Source organism: Camelus dromedarius, chromosome 23, assembly GCF_036321535.1.
Source record: "Camelus dromedarius isolate mCamDro1 chromosome 23, mCamDro1.pat, whole genome shotgun sequence".
Taxonomy (NCBI): Eukaryota; Metazoa; Chordata; class Mammalia; order Artiodactyla; family Camelidae; genus Camelus; species Camelus dromedarius.
Window position 1 is genome coordinate 24,494,576 of NC_087458.1, and position 17,580 is coordinate 24,512,155.

The following is a 17,580-nucleotide window of genomic DNA, read 5'->3' on the forward strand; positions in this document are numbered from 1 at the left end:
CATAAATCAGGGGAGACTAAGCCATGGGCCTGCCTGTCGGTCGCTACGCATTTTGTTTTACCATTGGCAACTAGAAATAAACTGTTTTCCCTAATTTTATTTTTGTTGCATTAGCCTTGTAATAAAATATCTGGGTCTCTTCTGGGACAGTATTTACTAATATTGGTCCCTATATATTTGATATTTTAATTTACTTCCTACTGGTTATTCAAAAGAAGAAATATCAGCACTTATGTTGCTCCTTATTATTTGGGCCGTTTAAATAGAGATCATGAAAATCATCTAGCCATGAAAACAATACGGAAGAAAATACTACAAACAGAGTCGTATTTGTTTTTATGAGACCTGTGTTCATGGGAATTCAGGATATCGGGAGTGGAGCAAGCAGTAAAGCAGAGGGGAAAGCCACACTGACGTAGAGTTAACAAGTACCTTTCTTGTTCAGTGCACCTTGCCGCCTTGCCTTTACCTCGCCCAGGCCATCCTCTGTTTGGATCGTGTGACCCTGTATCTCAGTTTATTCCTGCAGTTTTTTCTCTCTAGGGTTGGTGTTTTCCTGCACCCAGAGGTACCTGGGACGAGTCCTGGCAGCCTTCAGGCCTTGTGAATGGGCTGGGAGTAGAAGGACTGGGTGCTCAGGAAAGAAACCCTGAAACAGCCGGGGTTCAAAAGATAAATGTCTATTGAATGTATTGTGACAAGTTCTTACGAGGAAGTGCTTTCATTGTTTGAAAGAAAAATTCTGGTTACTGATCCATCTCTTAGCACTTGGTAGAATACATACACATAAAATGTATGTTGATTTAAAAATGAACTCTAGTTAACTTACTGTAGTCACTCATCTCTTCAGAAGAAAATTCTGAACCTAGAATTAAAAGATAATGATTCAACCTCTACGTTAGGGATAGAGAAAACAAATATTTTAATTTGGCCATAAATTTTAAGTTCTATAGGTATCCTTTCATCTAGACCAGTTTTTTTTTTCCCTTTTATCTTGCTTTAGCAGAAAGCATCAGCCCTGGAACAAAATCCATTTGTTTTGTATTTCTCAAATATATTTTGAGCAGCCTGAAAGCAGCAGGACAATTTGTATGAACCGTGAAATTTGGCCAGCAGCTCTCTGTGCTTTTGTGTGTTACACTGATAACAAAGGACTCAAGTCTAGGACACTTGTTGAAAAGCAGATTTGTGGAAGATGTACTTTCTGAGTGAAGTCTTCTCTACAGGATGTGGTTACCTTGATGAGAGCATTGATAAAGTATGCTGTATTACATAGGCCAGTCTGTTCCAGAAATGTTAATTGCTTAAAGCACAGATTTAGTCTAAGATAAAATAAACTTGTGTATTTTGTTTCTCATGTAGTTCTTTTTTAAAAGAAATAATAGCTTTATTGAAATGAAATTCACATACCGTACTATTCACTTAAAGTTTACAGTTTGAATGACTTTTAGTACACACAGACTTGTGCAACCATCCATGCAATCCATTTTAGAACACTTTCATCACCCCTTCAAAAAAAAACCCACTACACTTTAATAGTCACATTCATCCCTCATACTCCCACAACCTTAGGCAGCAGGTAATCTGCTTTCTGTCTCCATAGATTTGCCTATTTTGGACACTTCCTATAAATGTCATTCAGTATTTGTGATTGTGTTGATGATTTCCTTTGCTGTGCAAAAGATTTTGTGTCGTGTCCACTTGTTTTTGTCTTTGTTGCTTATGATTTTGGTTTCATAGCCAATAAGTTATTGCCCAGACCAGTGTCATAAAGCTTTCCCCCTGTGTTTTCTTCTATAAGTTTCATGTCTTTTGTTTCTGCTTTTAATCCATTTTTGAGTCAGTTTTTGTGTATAGTGTGAGATAAGGGTCCAGCTACTCTTTTGCATGTGAATATCCAGTTTTCCCAGCATCATTTGCTGAAGAAACTATCCTTCCCCCATTGTGTATTCTTAGCACCCTTACCAAGTATCAGTTGGCTAAACATGTGTGGTTTTATTTATTGGCTCTCGATTCTGTCCGTTGGTCTATATGTAAATCTTTACACCAGTGTCATAATGTTTTGATCTCTATTGCTTTGTGCTGTATTTTGAGATCAGGAAGTATGATCCCTCCAGCTTTTTTTTTTTCCTCAAGGTTGTTTTGGCTGTTTGGGATCCTTTGTGATTCCCTGTGAATTTTAGGATTGTTCTATTTTTGCAAAAAAAAAAATGCCATTTAGATTTTGATAGGAACCACACTGATGATAGATCACTTTGTGTAGTATGAACATTTTCATAGTATTCTTCCAGTTCATGAACATGGACTGTCTCTCCACTTATTTGTGTCTTCCATTTCTTTCATCAGTGTTTCATAATTTTCAATGTAAAGATTTTTCGTTTCCTTATTTTCACCAGTTTTGTCTGTCACTTCCACTTTCTTGATGAACATGTTAATCCTAGCTACTTTAAAGTCTTTTTCAGATAATGTCAGTATCTGAATCACCTTTGGGCATGTTGTTACTGTTTTTTCATCTGTTTGATCTTGTCATTTGATCTTGTCTTTGGCACTGGGAAGGGGAAGAAAGGTGAGCATACCTCATGATAATTTTTATTAGAATGGTGGACGTTATGGGTAAAAAGTTCCAGAGGCTCTGGACGAGCTGTTTTCCTCCATGGAGGCTTCAGTTGTGCCAAGATGGGCAGATGCCAGCCAGCCGCCTTCCCACACACTAAGGCTTGGTTTAGGCTTTGTTAGGACTGTTGTTTCACTTCTGTCCTGACTCCTTACATGTGGCTCTTCCTGCTAAAGCACGATTCTTTGGAGATCTCGGGTGAAAGCCCCTTCCCCTTGCTGGGGCTCAGACGCCATCCTCTGTCCCCTTCACGTAACTGAAATGCAATTCACATACCCTACCGTTCACCCGTTTAAAGTGCACAGTAGACTTTAGTGTTCCCCTAGCATACTGGCATATCATGCATCCATCACCATAATAATTTCAGAGTGTTTCCATTATCCCAAAAGGAAGCCCTGCATCCCTTAGCTGTCGCCCCCACCCAGTCCCCCATCCGTCATCTCCCACCCCTCCCCCAGGCAACCACTCATCTACTTTCTGTCTCCATCAGTTTGCTTATTCCTAGGGACACTTCACATAATTGGAATCACTACAACATGTGGCCTTTTGTGTCTGGCCTTCTTAGCGTAATGTTCTCAAGGTTCATCTTGCTGTAGCATGTGTTGGTGCTTTATTTCATTTTAATGGCTGAACAATCCATTGTATGGCTAGACTGCATTTTGCTTATCTGTTCATTGGCTGATGGACATTTGAGTTGTCTTCTGCTATTATGAATAATGCTGCCGAGGACAGTGAGCTCCCTAGGGTGTGGGATCATATTTACTGGGAGGTGGTGTTGTGGAGCAGAGAGGACGTAGACTAGCCTGCGTTCAGATCTCTGTATTGTCACTTACCAGTTGGCACTGGATAACTTGCTCAGCCTCTTGTGAAAAGCATTATGCTAAGTGGAAGAAGCCATCATAAAGAAGACATAACAACCACCAACCTGGAACAATATTCTTATGTCTCAGTAAAGAAACACATGCCAGTAAGGTTACACATGACAGTGAGTGCTCAGTGCATGTTATTTCTCTCATTTCCTGCCATTCTTCCTTGGCTGTGTATGGCAGCGCCCAGTCCCTTGTTTGCTCATAATGTGTTCAATAAATGCCCCTTGAATTAGTGGTCACTACGTTAGAGAAGGACTTGTTGTTTTCCAGGGAGTATCTAGGTTCTTAAAAGTGAGGAGTTTTATTTATTAATTAATGATATGAAAAGTAGTTGTCTTTTGTATGTAAGTAAGAAAGCACAGTAGGCTGAATTCTTGTTACACTAACAGTTACTTTTCATCCTCCTGCTCCATTTTCCCTGTTCCACAGCAACCAGACTTAAAGAGTCCCCCGGAGTCCTCCATGCTGCCCAAGTTGGAGGAGTTCTGCGTCTCCCTTTTCCAGTCGCAGCAGTCGGCAGAAGGGGGCCAGTTTGAACCCAGCAGCCTTCAGACTCGACCAAAGCAAGTCCAGCTGTCCCCAGCCGCGCTCCGCTCAGCATCTGCAGTGGGCGACTCCCTTCAGAAGCACTCTGATTCAGGCAGGTTGACGTACAGTTGACAGATACAGTGGTTTGCCGTGTTGCTTAAAACCTTCGTTTATCTTTTGTGAAACATAACTTGAAAAATTGCTGATGTTAGCATTTGTCTCAAGTCCTCATATTATTTCTGGACTCGGTTATTCTCTTTCACTTTGCCACTCTTCTTTTTCTTCACAATTTGGGGGGGGGGGTGTTCACATTTATGTACAGTAAAATTTCCTGATTTTTACGTGTACAGTTCCTTAGGTTCTGACAAATGGGTACAGCCTTGTAATCAGCACCATAATCACGATATAGACCATTTCCATCAGTCCTGAAAGGTTTCCTCATGTCCCTTTGCAGTCATTCCCTCTCCCAGCTACTGTCTTCTGCCATGTCACTTTCCCTTTTCTAGAATTTCATACGCAGGGAGTTAGCATGCACCTTTTATGTCTGACTTTTTAAATTTAGTGTCATATTTTAGAGATGCATTTATGTCGTTGCCAATGTCTAAAGTTAGTTCCTGTTGATTGCTAGGTAATACCAGGTTGTATGCATATACCACAATTTGTTTATCTGTTCACCACAGGATGGTCATCTGAGTTGTTTCTAGATTTGGGCCATTATGAACATTCATTCACATACAGCTTTTTGTGTAGACATTTATTTTTTATTTCTAAGTCAGTAAGTACGTAGGAGTGGAATTGCTAGGTCATTTCACTTTTTAAGAACTGGCAAGATGTTTTCCAAAGTGGCTGTTTCATTTGGAATTCACACCAGCAGTGTACGTAAGCTTTGATTGCTTCCTCTCTTTGCCAATGTATTACATCACAAATCTTTTTAAATTTTACCATCCTAGTGGATGTGTAGTGATACCTTATTGTGGTTTTAATGTACACTTCCCTATTTGCCAGTGATGTTGACCATCGTTTCATGTGCCATGCCATCAGTATATCTTCCTTAGTGAATTTCCTGTTCAAGTATTTGCTCATTTTTATCAGATTATCTTCTTTTTCTTGGTTTATAAAAATGTTTTATTGTGGTTACAAAATCTCCATCAGATACATATGTTGTAAATATTTTCAGGTATGTGGCTTGCCTTTCATTTCCTTAACAGCATCCTTGGAAGAGCAAGAGTTTTCATTTTGATGAAGTCAGATTTGTTGATTTTTTTTTCTTTATGAGGTTTTTGTGTCCTATTTAGAAATCTTTCCTAACTCAAGTAACTAACATTTTTCTCTTATATTTACTTATAAAAGTTATATAGTTTTAGGTCTTACATTTAGGTCTGTGATCCAGTTTGTTAACTTTTGTATGTGGTGTGATGTAAGGACCAATGTTTGATTACATATAAATATTCAGTTGTTCCAGCACAATTTATTGAAAGGCTATCCTTTCTCCATTAAACTGCCTTGATGTCTTTATCAAAAGTCAATAGGTTGTACATGTGAAGGTCTACTTCTGGACCTTTTCTTCTGTTAGTCTTATGTCTGGCTGTATACCACTGTCTTGATTACTGTGGCTTTATAGTAAGTCTTGAAATCATAAATATGTTCTTTTTCAAAAATTTTTAGCTATTCTAGGTCATTTTCCACATGAATTTTAGGATTAACTTAATTTCTACATGAAGCCTGCTTAAATTTTTATTGGGATTTTAAAAACTCTCTAGCTCAATTTGGGGAGAAGTGACATCTTAGCAATATTGAGTCTTCTGATCTGTAAGTGCAATATAACCTTTTCTTGCTCAGTGTTTAACATTTTTTTCCCATCTAGTGTATTTTTCATCTCAGAAGCTCTGTCTTTCGTCTCTAGGGTTTGGCTTGGGGCTTTTTTGTATCTTCCATTTGTCTCCTCAGCATATTCATCATTCACTTCCTGGATACTTGGCGTGTTCTGACTGCTGTTTTAATACTCTTGTGACTCAAGCATATGTATCATCTCTGCATTCTGTCATCTGTCATTCATGAACTGGCTTCTACTGATTGATTTTTCTCCTGATTACGAATCATGTATTTTGCTTCTTTGCATGTCTGGTAGTTGTTTTTGGATGGCAGACACTGAATTAGATCTTGTTGCCAGGGCCTCTTTTTCCCCTTGCTTCCTTCCTTCGTTTCCCTTCCTCCCTGCTGTCTGCCTATTTAGGTATTTATTGAGGGGGGTGGGGAATGTAATTACATTACTTGGAATTGGTTTGATTGTTTCTGTATTTGTCTTGGGTTTTGTTAGGCTGATTTAGAAGAGCCTTTGGTCTGCTGGCCCTGCTAGGCAGCACCTTTCTGAGGATATTGGTGGGACTTGGTGTCCTATGTGTTAGGATGTCTTTACACCCTTGCTGGTGGGAACACAAACTGTTTCGCCCCAGTGTGAACACAGTGATTGTTCTGCCTACTTCTTTCAGGTAGGTTTTCCTTCCGGCCTTGGTGGTTTCCTCATTCACGTGAGCCAGATCACTACTCAGCCTCCGACTCGGAGGGGCTTCTGTGCAGGTCTCCAGCTCCTCTCTCTGCAGCTGCTGCCTCACTTGTGCTTTTCCCCTATGAATTCCAGACACGTTGGCCTCCAAGAGTCCCAGACTCTGCCTTCTCAGCCCCGTGAGCCCTCTAGGCCCAGTGTGGGGTTCTCCCTCCATGTCCTGCAGCCTGGGCTTGATCTTGACAGTGAGCTCAGGCAATTGAACGGCTCACTTGGTTTGTTTCCCTCTCAAGGGTCACTGTCCTGAGAGCTTGTTGTTCAGTGTCTGAAAGCTGCTGTTTCATGTATTTTGTCCGGCCTTCCAGTTGTTTAAAGCCAGGGAGATTGTTTTTCAATTCCTGTTGACTTAACGTCATGTCTGGAAGCAGAAGTGTTGCTGCTCTTTTAAATTCTTTCATCACGTGTCCCTGCTTTCATATATTTATACCTTTTAAAATCTAAGCTCACAAAAGACTTCCTGTAAAACCCCGTTATTTCATTAGAATTCACCATCTCTCTTCCGTTCTAGTGGGCATTAACTGTAGTCTTGTGGTCAGAGTTTTACTTTTTAGAATACCCTGTAAAGCCTCCTTAAACAAATGCATCACGAATGCATGGCACGTATACCACACGCTACAAGGCTAGATGCTAAAGACGTAAAGATTAGTAAAACACTGGATTATGCCTGCCCTTTGTCTGAATCATTTGAAATCTGTCTTTTTTGGTCTAGAGCAGTGCTTTTCAAAATGTAGTCAGCACACCGGTGCCAGTCTGTGAGGTGTTGTTGGTGATGGTAAAAGCTCAATAGCACATCGTTTAGCTCACCTAGATTTTTTTTTTTTCCTAAAGCAGGACTTTCTCTCCCCTCCCCTAAATTAATCTTCATTTATTTTTTATTGAAGTACAGTCAGTTACAGTGTGTCTTTCTCTGGTGTACAGCACTATATCCCAGTCATGCATATACATACATATATTCATTTTCATTTTTTTTCCATTAAAGGTTATTTCAAAATATTGAGCATAGTTCCCCGTGCTATACAAAAGAAACTTGTTTGGGTTTTTTTAATTCATTTTTATATATAGTGACTAACATTTGTAAATCTCAGACTTCCAAATTTATCCCCTCCCACCCCCTTTCCCATGGTAACCATAAGACTGTTTACTAAGTCTGCGAGTCTGTTTCTGTTTTGTAGATGAGTTCATAGTGATGGAGCAGGACTTTCTTGAAGGAAGCAGTGTGTTGGTTTAGATGCCGGCAAAAGCGCCTTCTCTCACTGTAGGCAGGTAACGAACAATTCATAGACCAGCTCCTCGAGCAGCCCTGGTCTAGCGCACACGTGGGAAACGGCTGGCATCCCCCTTCTTGGCTGTTAGGAACTCTCGATATTGCTGCTCGCAGGAGTTTATTTAATAGATTCTTTCTTCTTAGTTAAAACTAATTCCTGAGGAATTCATCTAATGGCTGATAACTAGGTTTTGGAATTTCTTAGCAAACACAGTCAGTTCTGTTTTTGCACTGGCAGGCTTGGAGTTGGAACCACTTTGGCAGTACAGAGCGCCTGTGGGACACCATTTTGCTCACTGCTGGAAGGAGATAGGGGAGCTTAAGGATTCTTTCCTGGAATTGGAATTACATTGGTTTATTTTTATGATGTCCCAGAAAGAGATCTTCCCTACCTTGTGCATAAGTACACGGTTTCCCTCTCTTCTTCGCCGTCGTCCTGACCAGAATTTATCTCAGTATGCGATTCCCCCATCCTCATTTCCTTTCCACTTGTTGACTAGTTTCTGGGTCTCATACTCTCTGATTTGCCTTTGGTAATTGTCACCACCTAACAGAAGACGACTGTAACTCATGTTAGTAAAGGCCTAGAATGGGAGAGAGAAGGCAGTGATGTGAGAACCTCTTGAAAAGACTTCTTTTCTTTATTTTTCAGTGGAAAGCTCTCCAGAGTGCCTAAAGAATGAAGATTTTTCTAGTAGCCATGCTATTACAGTGTTCAAAGGTAAGAGTCAAGGAGCCATGGACCAGCTGTCTTTGATTTTGTCTCCTGGGCACCAGATTTCTCAGAAGCTCTACATTCCTCGAAGTACAGCCACTGCTGCCTTAGGAGCTGCCGCGCGGTTAGCCACATCCCAGAGCCTCCTACACTGGTACCCCAGTGTGAAAAGGACAGAAGCATGAGGGATGGAGGGAAGCATAAACCAGATGCTTGGGGCGTGGTGACTTCCCAGGCCAAAATAAGAAGGAGGTTTTGAGACAAAACAGTATTTTGATAGCCGACGCCTTGGTCTTTCTGTGGGACCCCGCTAGCTTTAGCGTGCTCACAGCCCACTTTGGGGTTTAAGTATTGCTGTTTAATGTTAATTTCCATTTTTATTGATGACGTTTCTTATTCTGTATCATTTTGTTCACCCTTGTTTAAAATAGTAGTTTAAAGGGGTTTTTAGTTTTTGTGTTGCTATAAACGTTTTTCCTGTGGATATTGTGACTGATAAATGTAAACTGGAAAACTAATGTTTTGTGATCCATGTTTAGTAAGACAAAAATTCTCACGTCCCCATCTCCAGAAAAAGGATGTCTGAATTTTACGGCTGCTTTTTCACATTTGAAAATTTCTAAACCTTAGAGAGAATCCGGGGCTTCAGTCTGTATCATCAGTTATTTCTTTGAAATACTCGGATCAGTAAGAAAATCCACACCCTGAAGCTTTGTCATATGAACACTTTTGCATTAAGCTGTACTTCAGTGTAGGGAGTTTGTTGAAGACTAACAGCGGAATTACAGGGGCCAGTTGCTGAGACTTAGCCAAGCCCTCTCTGTAGCCAGCAGAGTTCCCAGGCGCCTGATGAGGCAGTAGTTAGGCAGTGTAATTGGTTAAGCATGTATGTAACACGATGTTCTCTGAAATCCAGTTTATTGTATGACATTCTGTTGTAGCTCAGAGTATAAACCATCAAAAGGAAAGAAAAGATTGAAGGGAAATTAAGGCATGTGGGTGATACAGATTTCTCTGTGGTAAAATACTAGAATTATCCCCAAATTAAAAAAAAATCCAATACGGAAGCATTTTTTAGTGGCAAAATCAGAGAAAGAGGCATGAGTTGCTGGCACACTGCACGTGACTGGGTTCTCTCCCTTGTAGCCCCTGTTCTGAGACCTCCTGTTTTGACATTACATGGCAGAGCTGGTTCCGAGTTCCTTTCTCTCTTTCTACGATAAGGAACGTCTCCTCTTTCCTTCTCAATTATTTAATCAGCAAAATGTACACTGAGGAAGGGAGTGAGATGAAAGTAAACATCAGAGTGCATTTAAATATAGACAGTTACTGGTTGAAAGTACGTTCTTAGAATGGGGTAATCGTGAAACCAAGTTAAACCCAAAGCCTCTAACTACTGGGTGTTTTGTTTTAAAAACCTCAGAGAAAACATGGTTAATGCAATAAAATTTAAAAATCCAGATTCACCTTTAATTCCAGTATATCTGTAAGAATGATGATATACTGATTGACCCAAAAAAATGTAATCTGGAAACATCACTGATAGTCGACCCAGAAGGAATGAGTTTCCCATGTGAGTTGTGATTTCATATCAGACGTCTTTATTGGAGAAGACAGTTGAAGAGTTGTGTGGAAGGTCAATGAATAGTTAAATGTCACATGACAGTTAAATGTCATGTATGATACTCAGTTGTGGTACGAACTGGAAAAGCTGTTTTTCGTATAAGTTTAAGTAATTATCCACAGTTTGTTTCTAAAGAAGAAAATTCATTTTGGCTGATGCTACTTCGAATTATTTCTTTAAAGAAGAAGCTAAGTTTGAGTAGTATACTTCACTTCTCTAGATGGACAGTCACTGAGTTTGGGGCAGGGTGAGTCTGGCAGAAGCAGTGTTTAAATATGCAGTAGGTCAAACTGTAACCCTCCCCGTAATAGCAGAAAACTACCAGGAGGAGCCTTGCCAATACTGCGCAACCTGACAGTGACTCATTTTACACTCAGCCCGTTGGATGGGGACTATGGAATCACTTGGCTAAGGCTCTTTCAGAGTCCTGTCCATTTGCAAATGGCCAGGTAGAGAATCATTTAGAGAAACCATCTCAAATGAATGAGTATCGACCCACTTTGAGAGAAGCGTGTTTAGTAATGAGTAGTTAACATCCTATTTGAATCAGTAGAGTCAAGAAGGACCCTTTGAGAGGCGTGTACATTTTGACTGCTTGACTTTGACTAGGGCAGCCAATCTGCCATCTGTTTCCCTACCTTCTCCCAAAAGGTGGGTTTCGTTTGGTAGTTAATTGAAGTAGCTCAAAGCATCAAGCAAATTTAATAGATGATTTGAAAATGAGTAAATAAGTTTTTGTGTATAGGCAGGAATGCAATAAGAAATGTTCAGAATACAGGGAGATGCTCTGTGGTTTAGGGTTAATTGTATTTATTGTCAAGGGATGGGTTGATATTTGCTATGCTTAGAGCAGTGCCCCCTCACCCCATTTTTGGTGTGAAGGATCTGTTAGAAGTAGTGGAGTTTCCTCAAGAAATGTTGACTGGAAAGTGGGAGCCTGAGGTGTGTGTGAGGGGATGGGGGTGAGACCACATGGTTGTAAACTGCTTAGGGATGGAAGAGGGAGTGGCTTTACCATTAGCCTCTCTGGTTTTAACTCCAGTGGCTTGTAGCCAACACCCCTCTCCCATCTACAGCATGGGATATCAAAAGAGTGAGCCATGCCTTTTCCCTCCAGCCGTCGCACATTTGAGATGCCAGTTGCCCATTTCAAGGCATGGGGACTAGAGACTTCTGTCTGCAGTCAGGCTGTGTCTAACCTAAAGACTTAGATTGTAGAATTTCGACATAGAAAGGACCTTAGATGAGGAAGTTTGGAGCCCGGACAGACTGCTTTGCCTATGATCACACAGCTTAAATTCCTCCGTCTGTGGACTCCTAGCTCGGTGCCCTTTCCACAGGAAGATATTGCAGCTCCACCTTGTGTTGTTGAAATGACTTGAAGCCAGAAGACACAGTTTGGTAGATAAGTCCAAAAGAATGATGGTTCTGTTGTCTGAGCAACCCCTAATGTTGGTGGGGAGAGGAATTAATTTACACAGATCTCGTATTCTTGAATGTGGATTGCTTCAATAACAGTGGGCTGGTTGTACAGCTGAAGAATCTAAAAGGGGAGCCTTGTGAGGGAAAAGAAACTGAAATCTTAGATCAGTCTTTCTGAAGCTTCCTGTTAACATTTGTACTAGACAGCAAGGCCTTTCTAACAAACCTTCGATACCTTTTCAGAATTAAATTCATCTTATTTGCATATACAGTACTGCATTATTCATAATTTTGCAGGAGCCATCTCTAAGATGTTTAAAAGGTTTCATTTCCTATACCTCCTTCAGAGCTTGGCGTTTTCCCAAGATGCCAGCCAAGGTGCGTATCAACTAAATTTATCCACATGCTTTGGTCACAGCCCTTCCTAACAGTTAGGTGTCATTTGTCTCATTTAGTCAGTCACCAGTCAGCCTAGTAAGTTTTTGGTGTCATTAGTCTGTTGGAACCAGAATGCTTCAAACTCTGCTATTCTTGACCACGCAGACAGAAATTGTTTTAACTTCTCAGTTGAGGACTTCCCTAATATTAGAATCACCATTCCATGCCACTTTTCACATGAAATTGAGTGTTTGACTGACCCCAAAACTCAGTGGAGAATTTATTCACAGCTAAATTGTCTTGGTTATAAGATTTTGGAAAATGTTTTTATCTTTCTGTTTGGTATAAACTGGTTTTTTTTTCTGTTAAAAATTTTTAAGGTATTTTAATTTATGGAGAAATGGTTATAGAAAACAATTTTTACTTGATTATTACTTCTTGGTGCGATTTAGATAAATAATTTGATGAGGACACCAAACTGTGACTCTGCCCTGTAAAGTTTTGTTGTGGACCTAATGGGAAGTTACTGGAATCAAAGAATTATGATTAGCCTAATCTTTGGAGTTTGTAACAGCATTTTGTTTGATTTAAGTATTTATGAAGTTGGAATTTGTATTGTCAAAAATGTCTTATGTGGCTTTTTTGTAGTTTTTGTTGTGATGATTCTGCTGGAATCAAAATTTCACTTAAATATGTGACCCAAAAACTTAATTGTGTAAAATACAAAATTTCCTTGTGTAGTTGTGAAAACAAAGATTTGATCTTCTTGACTGAAATATTTGTCTTCGTTTTTGGCACGACTTCTTTATTCTTAAAGTATTTTGGCCTTTGTAAACACTTTGCTATATTGTAGTTGGGTACTTTTATTCCAAGAAGTGGAAATTCACTCGCGCTGGAGCCTCTTATTAGGTACCTGGTGGTCACATTTCAGACTTGTTTTCTTTCTGTTGTTCTTAGCAACGTGTCCAAACCCTTCTAAACCATCTTCTGGTTTCTTAAGTTCTCTTCTGAGACCGTTGCACACACTGAACCCCAGCCCTGGTCCCATCTTGCTATGACTGGGATCCAGTCTTCCAGTCGCTTCCTTGATTTCTTGGTTCTACATTAAGAGCTTTTGCTGCAGTAGTTCCTCTGCCTAGAGCAGATTATTTCCAGGTGCTTCTTTAACTCCATTTAGGTGATGTTTGGCACAGACTCTTCCTTAATCTGTCATTTCACAGCACCAGAGTAGAAACCAAAGACTGAGCTTAGTTCATTTCTCACTGGAACAAATGACTGCTTGACAAAAGCATCCCGTTACCGCAGTGTTGTTACTTGTATGTTCTGATGAAAAAAATCTCTTCTAATACATACAGATCACAGTACTTGTCAATGAAATAAGACTGGATATGTACCATTTAAAATACTATTAGGCAAAATACATCTCCACAGGGTACTGCATACTTCCTCCTCATGATACCTTCCTCCCAGCGGACACCTGTCTTTCCCTTCTGCTTAGAAGGGTGAAACTTAAGCAAACGTACATGATATGGGCCAGAGCCAAAAGCTTATCCTCTCTTTTCTGAATTTTAAAAGTAACAACATTCCTGTGCCGATCTGGAGTAGGACAGTTAAACAGATTGAGAGGAGAGGGGTGGAACATTTGGCTATAATTGATAACATCCTTCTTACAGCTCCCATTTTAGAACATCTGTTTGTAATCAAGTAGGCTGTTTTTTGCAACAACCTTTTCTGAGCTGATGGAGGTTTATCTTTGCTAACAATTTTGATTCAGAAACATAACTCCACCAAAACTTTTTGGCCTTTATTCAGTTTCTACGTGGAATTGGTCCTACAGTTGACTTTACCCAGATTCGTGAGGCTCAGCAAATTTTTCTCAAAACTTGAGTTAAGAGGAAAAGGGTGCATTTACAATAAAAGCCAGATCAGTTCTGGCAAACATCATGCAAACCTGCATTCTCTACTGGCTTTGCTTAGAATCTTTTCAGATTTACAAAGTCATGCAACATATTGTGGAAATCAGTTTGTGATATCAGTTCTAGGGTTCTATGGAATTTGTATCAAGTCTCAGCTAAGTTGAAAGAAATGAACACTCGCTGACGTGCTTTGTCCTTGTGCCAGGCCGTGAGCATGGGGCGCTCCTGAGACGGCCTTCTGAAAGGCCGTTTGCTTGAACAACTTGGCAGAACCATCTGTTTGACATGAATGTAATGTTTAAGAATTTCCAAGTTCTATATGCTGTGGATCAGTGATCCCTAACCTTTTCTGGGGCCATGCACTTTATTTTAAATGAACATCAAACACTGAGGACTGTCTCCCCAGAAAGTGCACATTTGTTCAAAATTGTTCCCTATTTCCTAGGAATCCATGACTCCTGAAACTCACCCTACACATTCTTGAACAGGAAAAGGTCAGAAAAATCGCCCCCCCACCCCACTTCCGGTCCCACCACCACCCACCATGTCCCTGCCACCATCCACTTGCCTCAGATATAAACCTAGGAGTAGAATCATTCCTGACTGCTCCCTGCCGTTCATCCCACATCCTACCCACCATAAAGGCCTGTCAAGTTCTACCTCCTAAGTATCCCACTAGCCCTTCTGTTTCTCTGTAGAGTTGCTGCCACCTCCTTAGGTCAAGTCTTCATGTCTTTTCTGGCATGTAGTAGATGTTCAGTAAATTTATTGTTCAGTAAATTTATTGGGTGAATGAATGAGTAAACAGGACAGAGAACAGACTATATAATTAAGTCAGTTGAAATCTTGATCTCTTTTCTGCAAGACCATATTCTGTCTGTTAAACCGAAGGCTCTACTGGGAAGAGTTTAAGCAAACAGGAGCCAACAGCACATTTAAACTTTGCATTTCAAACTGCATAAAGAGCACATCCTCCAGATAAGAGAACTGATATTTTCTCTAGGTTATCATTCTGCATGAGCCATTTTTGGTTATTTTCTTGGTTTGGTTTGTGAAAAAAACAGTGCCAAAATAATGTTTGCTGTTTTTCTTTTTTAAAGGCAGTTTGATATTTGCAGCTTCTCAGCAACTGGCCTCAGCCTCCTTTCAGAAAAGTTTGACCAGGTTGGCGCCTTTTAGTTTATGGTTCTTTGTTCTTGGAGGTACACCCTGACCTCCTAGCTTATTTTCTAGAAAATCCTTTCAGCACCACAGACCCAGTTCAGGAATCAAACAAAAATTCATTTGAGAGTGGTTCTTAAGGTTAATGTATTAGTTTGAACATAAACTGCTTTTGTGGACTTTCTGGTGGCCTCTCAGTTAGGGCTAAATTGAATTGTGAAATGAGAGAGAAGGGGGTGGGGGGGACAGAGAGGCTTGTGGCAGCGCTGTGTGTGGTGCAGCATAGTGAACTCCAGGGACAAAAGCAAAGTGAAAGACACCAACGAATCTTCTCTCCTTACCAAGAACCTCCTTTTTATTTTTTGGTGACTTTTCTGCCATTAACACTTTTTGAGACTATATTATAGACTTTAAAAAAAAGTTTCTTTGGTTTTTTTTTTTTTTTTTTGGAAGGGGCAGTAATTAGGTTTATTTATTTTTTAGAGGAGGTACTGGGGATTGAGCCCAGGACCTTGTGCGTGCTAAGCACGTGCTCTGCCACTTGAGCTGTATACCCTCCCCACAGAGACTAACTACATTGACTTTGAAGATTAGTATTGTGAGGTTTTGAGTCTAGTGTATTTTTTTTTAAGTCACTAATGCAACCAAAGAAATGAGCAGGGAAACTGCTACGGGCTTTAAATTTGTCAGATGGCAAAGGTTAAATTAAGGATTCACACTGAAAAATGAAGCTCTGATGACTGATGATTACCAACATGACTGAGCCTGCAGGAAGGGCAGCAGCTTGCCAGCCTGGCCCTGCACCTCAGTCACCTGGAGGAGCTTTCGGTAGCTTCTGCAGCTGGGATGACCTTATTCTCCAAAGGTTCTTGTCTTACTGGTCCCAGGTGTTCCATGTCCTGACCTTTCTCGCCATGAGGTTTAAAGTTTGGAGTGATGGCTCTCTTTTATTTTTAATTTTTTAATTTTTAAAAACTTACTGAAGTGTATTTGATTTACGGTGTTAGTTTCAGGTGTGCAGCAAAGTGAGTCAGTTATACATGTACGTACATATGTATTTTTTCTTTTCAGATTCTTTTTCATTGTGTGTGACTACAAGAAATTGAATATAGTTCCCTGTGTTATACAGTAGGTCCTTGTTGTTCATCTATTTCCATTTATATGTAGTAATGTGTGTCTGCTACTCCCCAACCCCTAATTTATCCCTCCTGGCCCTTTCCCCTTTGGTAACCGTCGGCAGCCTTAAGTGAGTAGGCTGTGGGACCCAGGCCAAAGTTCATAATAACTTGCACGTGTTAAAAAGTAAATGTACGCATGCGCTAGTAGCATGAGTCAGCATTGTGAACACTACGCACGCGCCATCAGCATTATCAAAGGACAAGTGCGTACAGCTGAGGCACCCGCCACCTGCTTGTACTGCAATAAAGTGCTGTTTTGCTCCATGTCCGCTCCTAGCGCATTATGTCGCCTTCTTCCAGTTGGGCAGCTCACTTCAAGTCTCTTCAGCCTCCCTCGGCTGACAGTAACCATAGTTTGTTTTCTGTGTCCGTGAGTGTTTTTGGTTTGTAAAAAGAATTTGTATCATCCTTTTATTTTTTGGATTCCACATGTAAGTGATATCCTATGATACTTGTCTTTCTCTGACTTATTTTCGCTCAACATGATAATCTCCTGGAGCGCTGGTTCTTTAGGGAGGGGTTAGAGGAGCCTGCTGCCTGCGAGAGGGAAGAACTTTTTCAGACTACTCCTGCTGCCCCCTCCTGCCTGCCCATTTCCTCGTCCTTTGCCTCATTTTGACAGAGTCCACCGTCCACCCCCCTGATCCCCACTTTCCCTCCTACTCACAGAGACGTGAGTCACTGTGGCAGACCTGAGTGTTTTCTCTCTCGGAAACACTGGCATGGGAATGAGAAGTTGAGGACTACTGTGTCAGGTAGTCATTTTTATTTTAAATAAATAGGGTATGATTGACTACTGCAACTGAATTTTAATTTTTATTATAAGTAAGAACACGTGACAAGAGAGCTACCCTCTAAACAGATTTTCAAGTACGCAACACAACTGTGTTAACTGCAAGCACAGTTGTGTGCAGCAGATCCCTAGAACTTACTCGTCTGCATTACTGAGGTTTTAACCCCATTAATTAGCAACTCCCCGGTTTCCCCCAAACTGATCTTAATTTGATCATCTAATACCTAAACCCCAGGTGCACTGATCTCCCACGGTGGCATTTTCCCACTAACTGTTAAAGGTTTAACGCGGGCAGTATCATACGCTTGAATAGTGGTGGCTTTTCTCCCCTCTCTCAACAAGGACCAAGTGTCAACGGCAACCTGGCAAGTGCTGAAAGGACATGCCCAACCCTGGAGCCCGCAGTCACTCTTTCACTGTCTGTTTACCAAGTATTTTATCTTGACAAGATAAACATGAATTGGAAACTTGATGTGAAGCCTTAACAAAATTGAATTTCCTGCTGTCTTTGGAAGGAATCTGTAGGAGGGTTGGGGTGATCTGGTGTCACAAAGG

General features: G+C 40.6%; 1 protein-coding gene across 2 annotated transcripts in view; it reads left to right on the top strand.

Moving 5' to 3' along the window:
* TDRD5 (tudor domain containing 5) overlaps positions 1–8,890 on the top strand; it is a 62,921-nt gene extending 54,031 nt beyond the window's left edge. For both annotated transcript variants that reach the window (XM_010992906.3, XM_031435686.2), the window contains 3 exons: positions 544–678; positions 3,913–4,123; positions 8,491–8,890. In XM_010992906.3, coding sequence (XP_010991208.3) covers positions 544–678; positions 3,913–4,123; positions 8,491–8,738 — 594 coding nt within the window. In that variant the 3' untranslated portion in view covers positions 8,739–8,890. The remainder of the gene's footprint in view (positions 1–543; positions 679–3,912; positions 4,124–8,490) is intronic.
* The last annotated feature ends 8,690 nt before the right edge of the window (positions 8,891–17,580 follow it).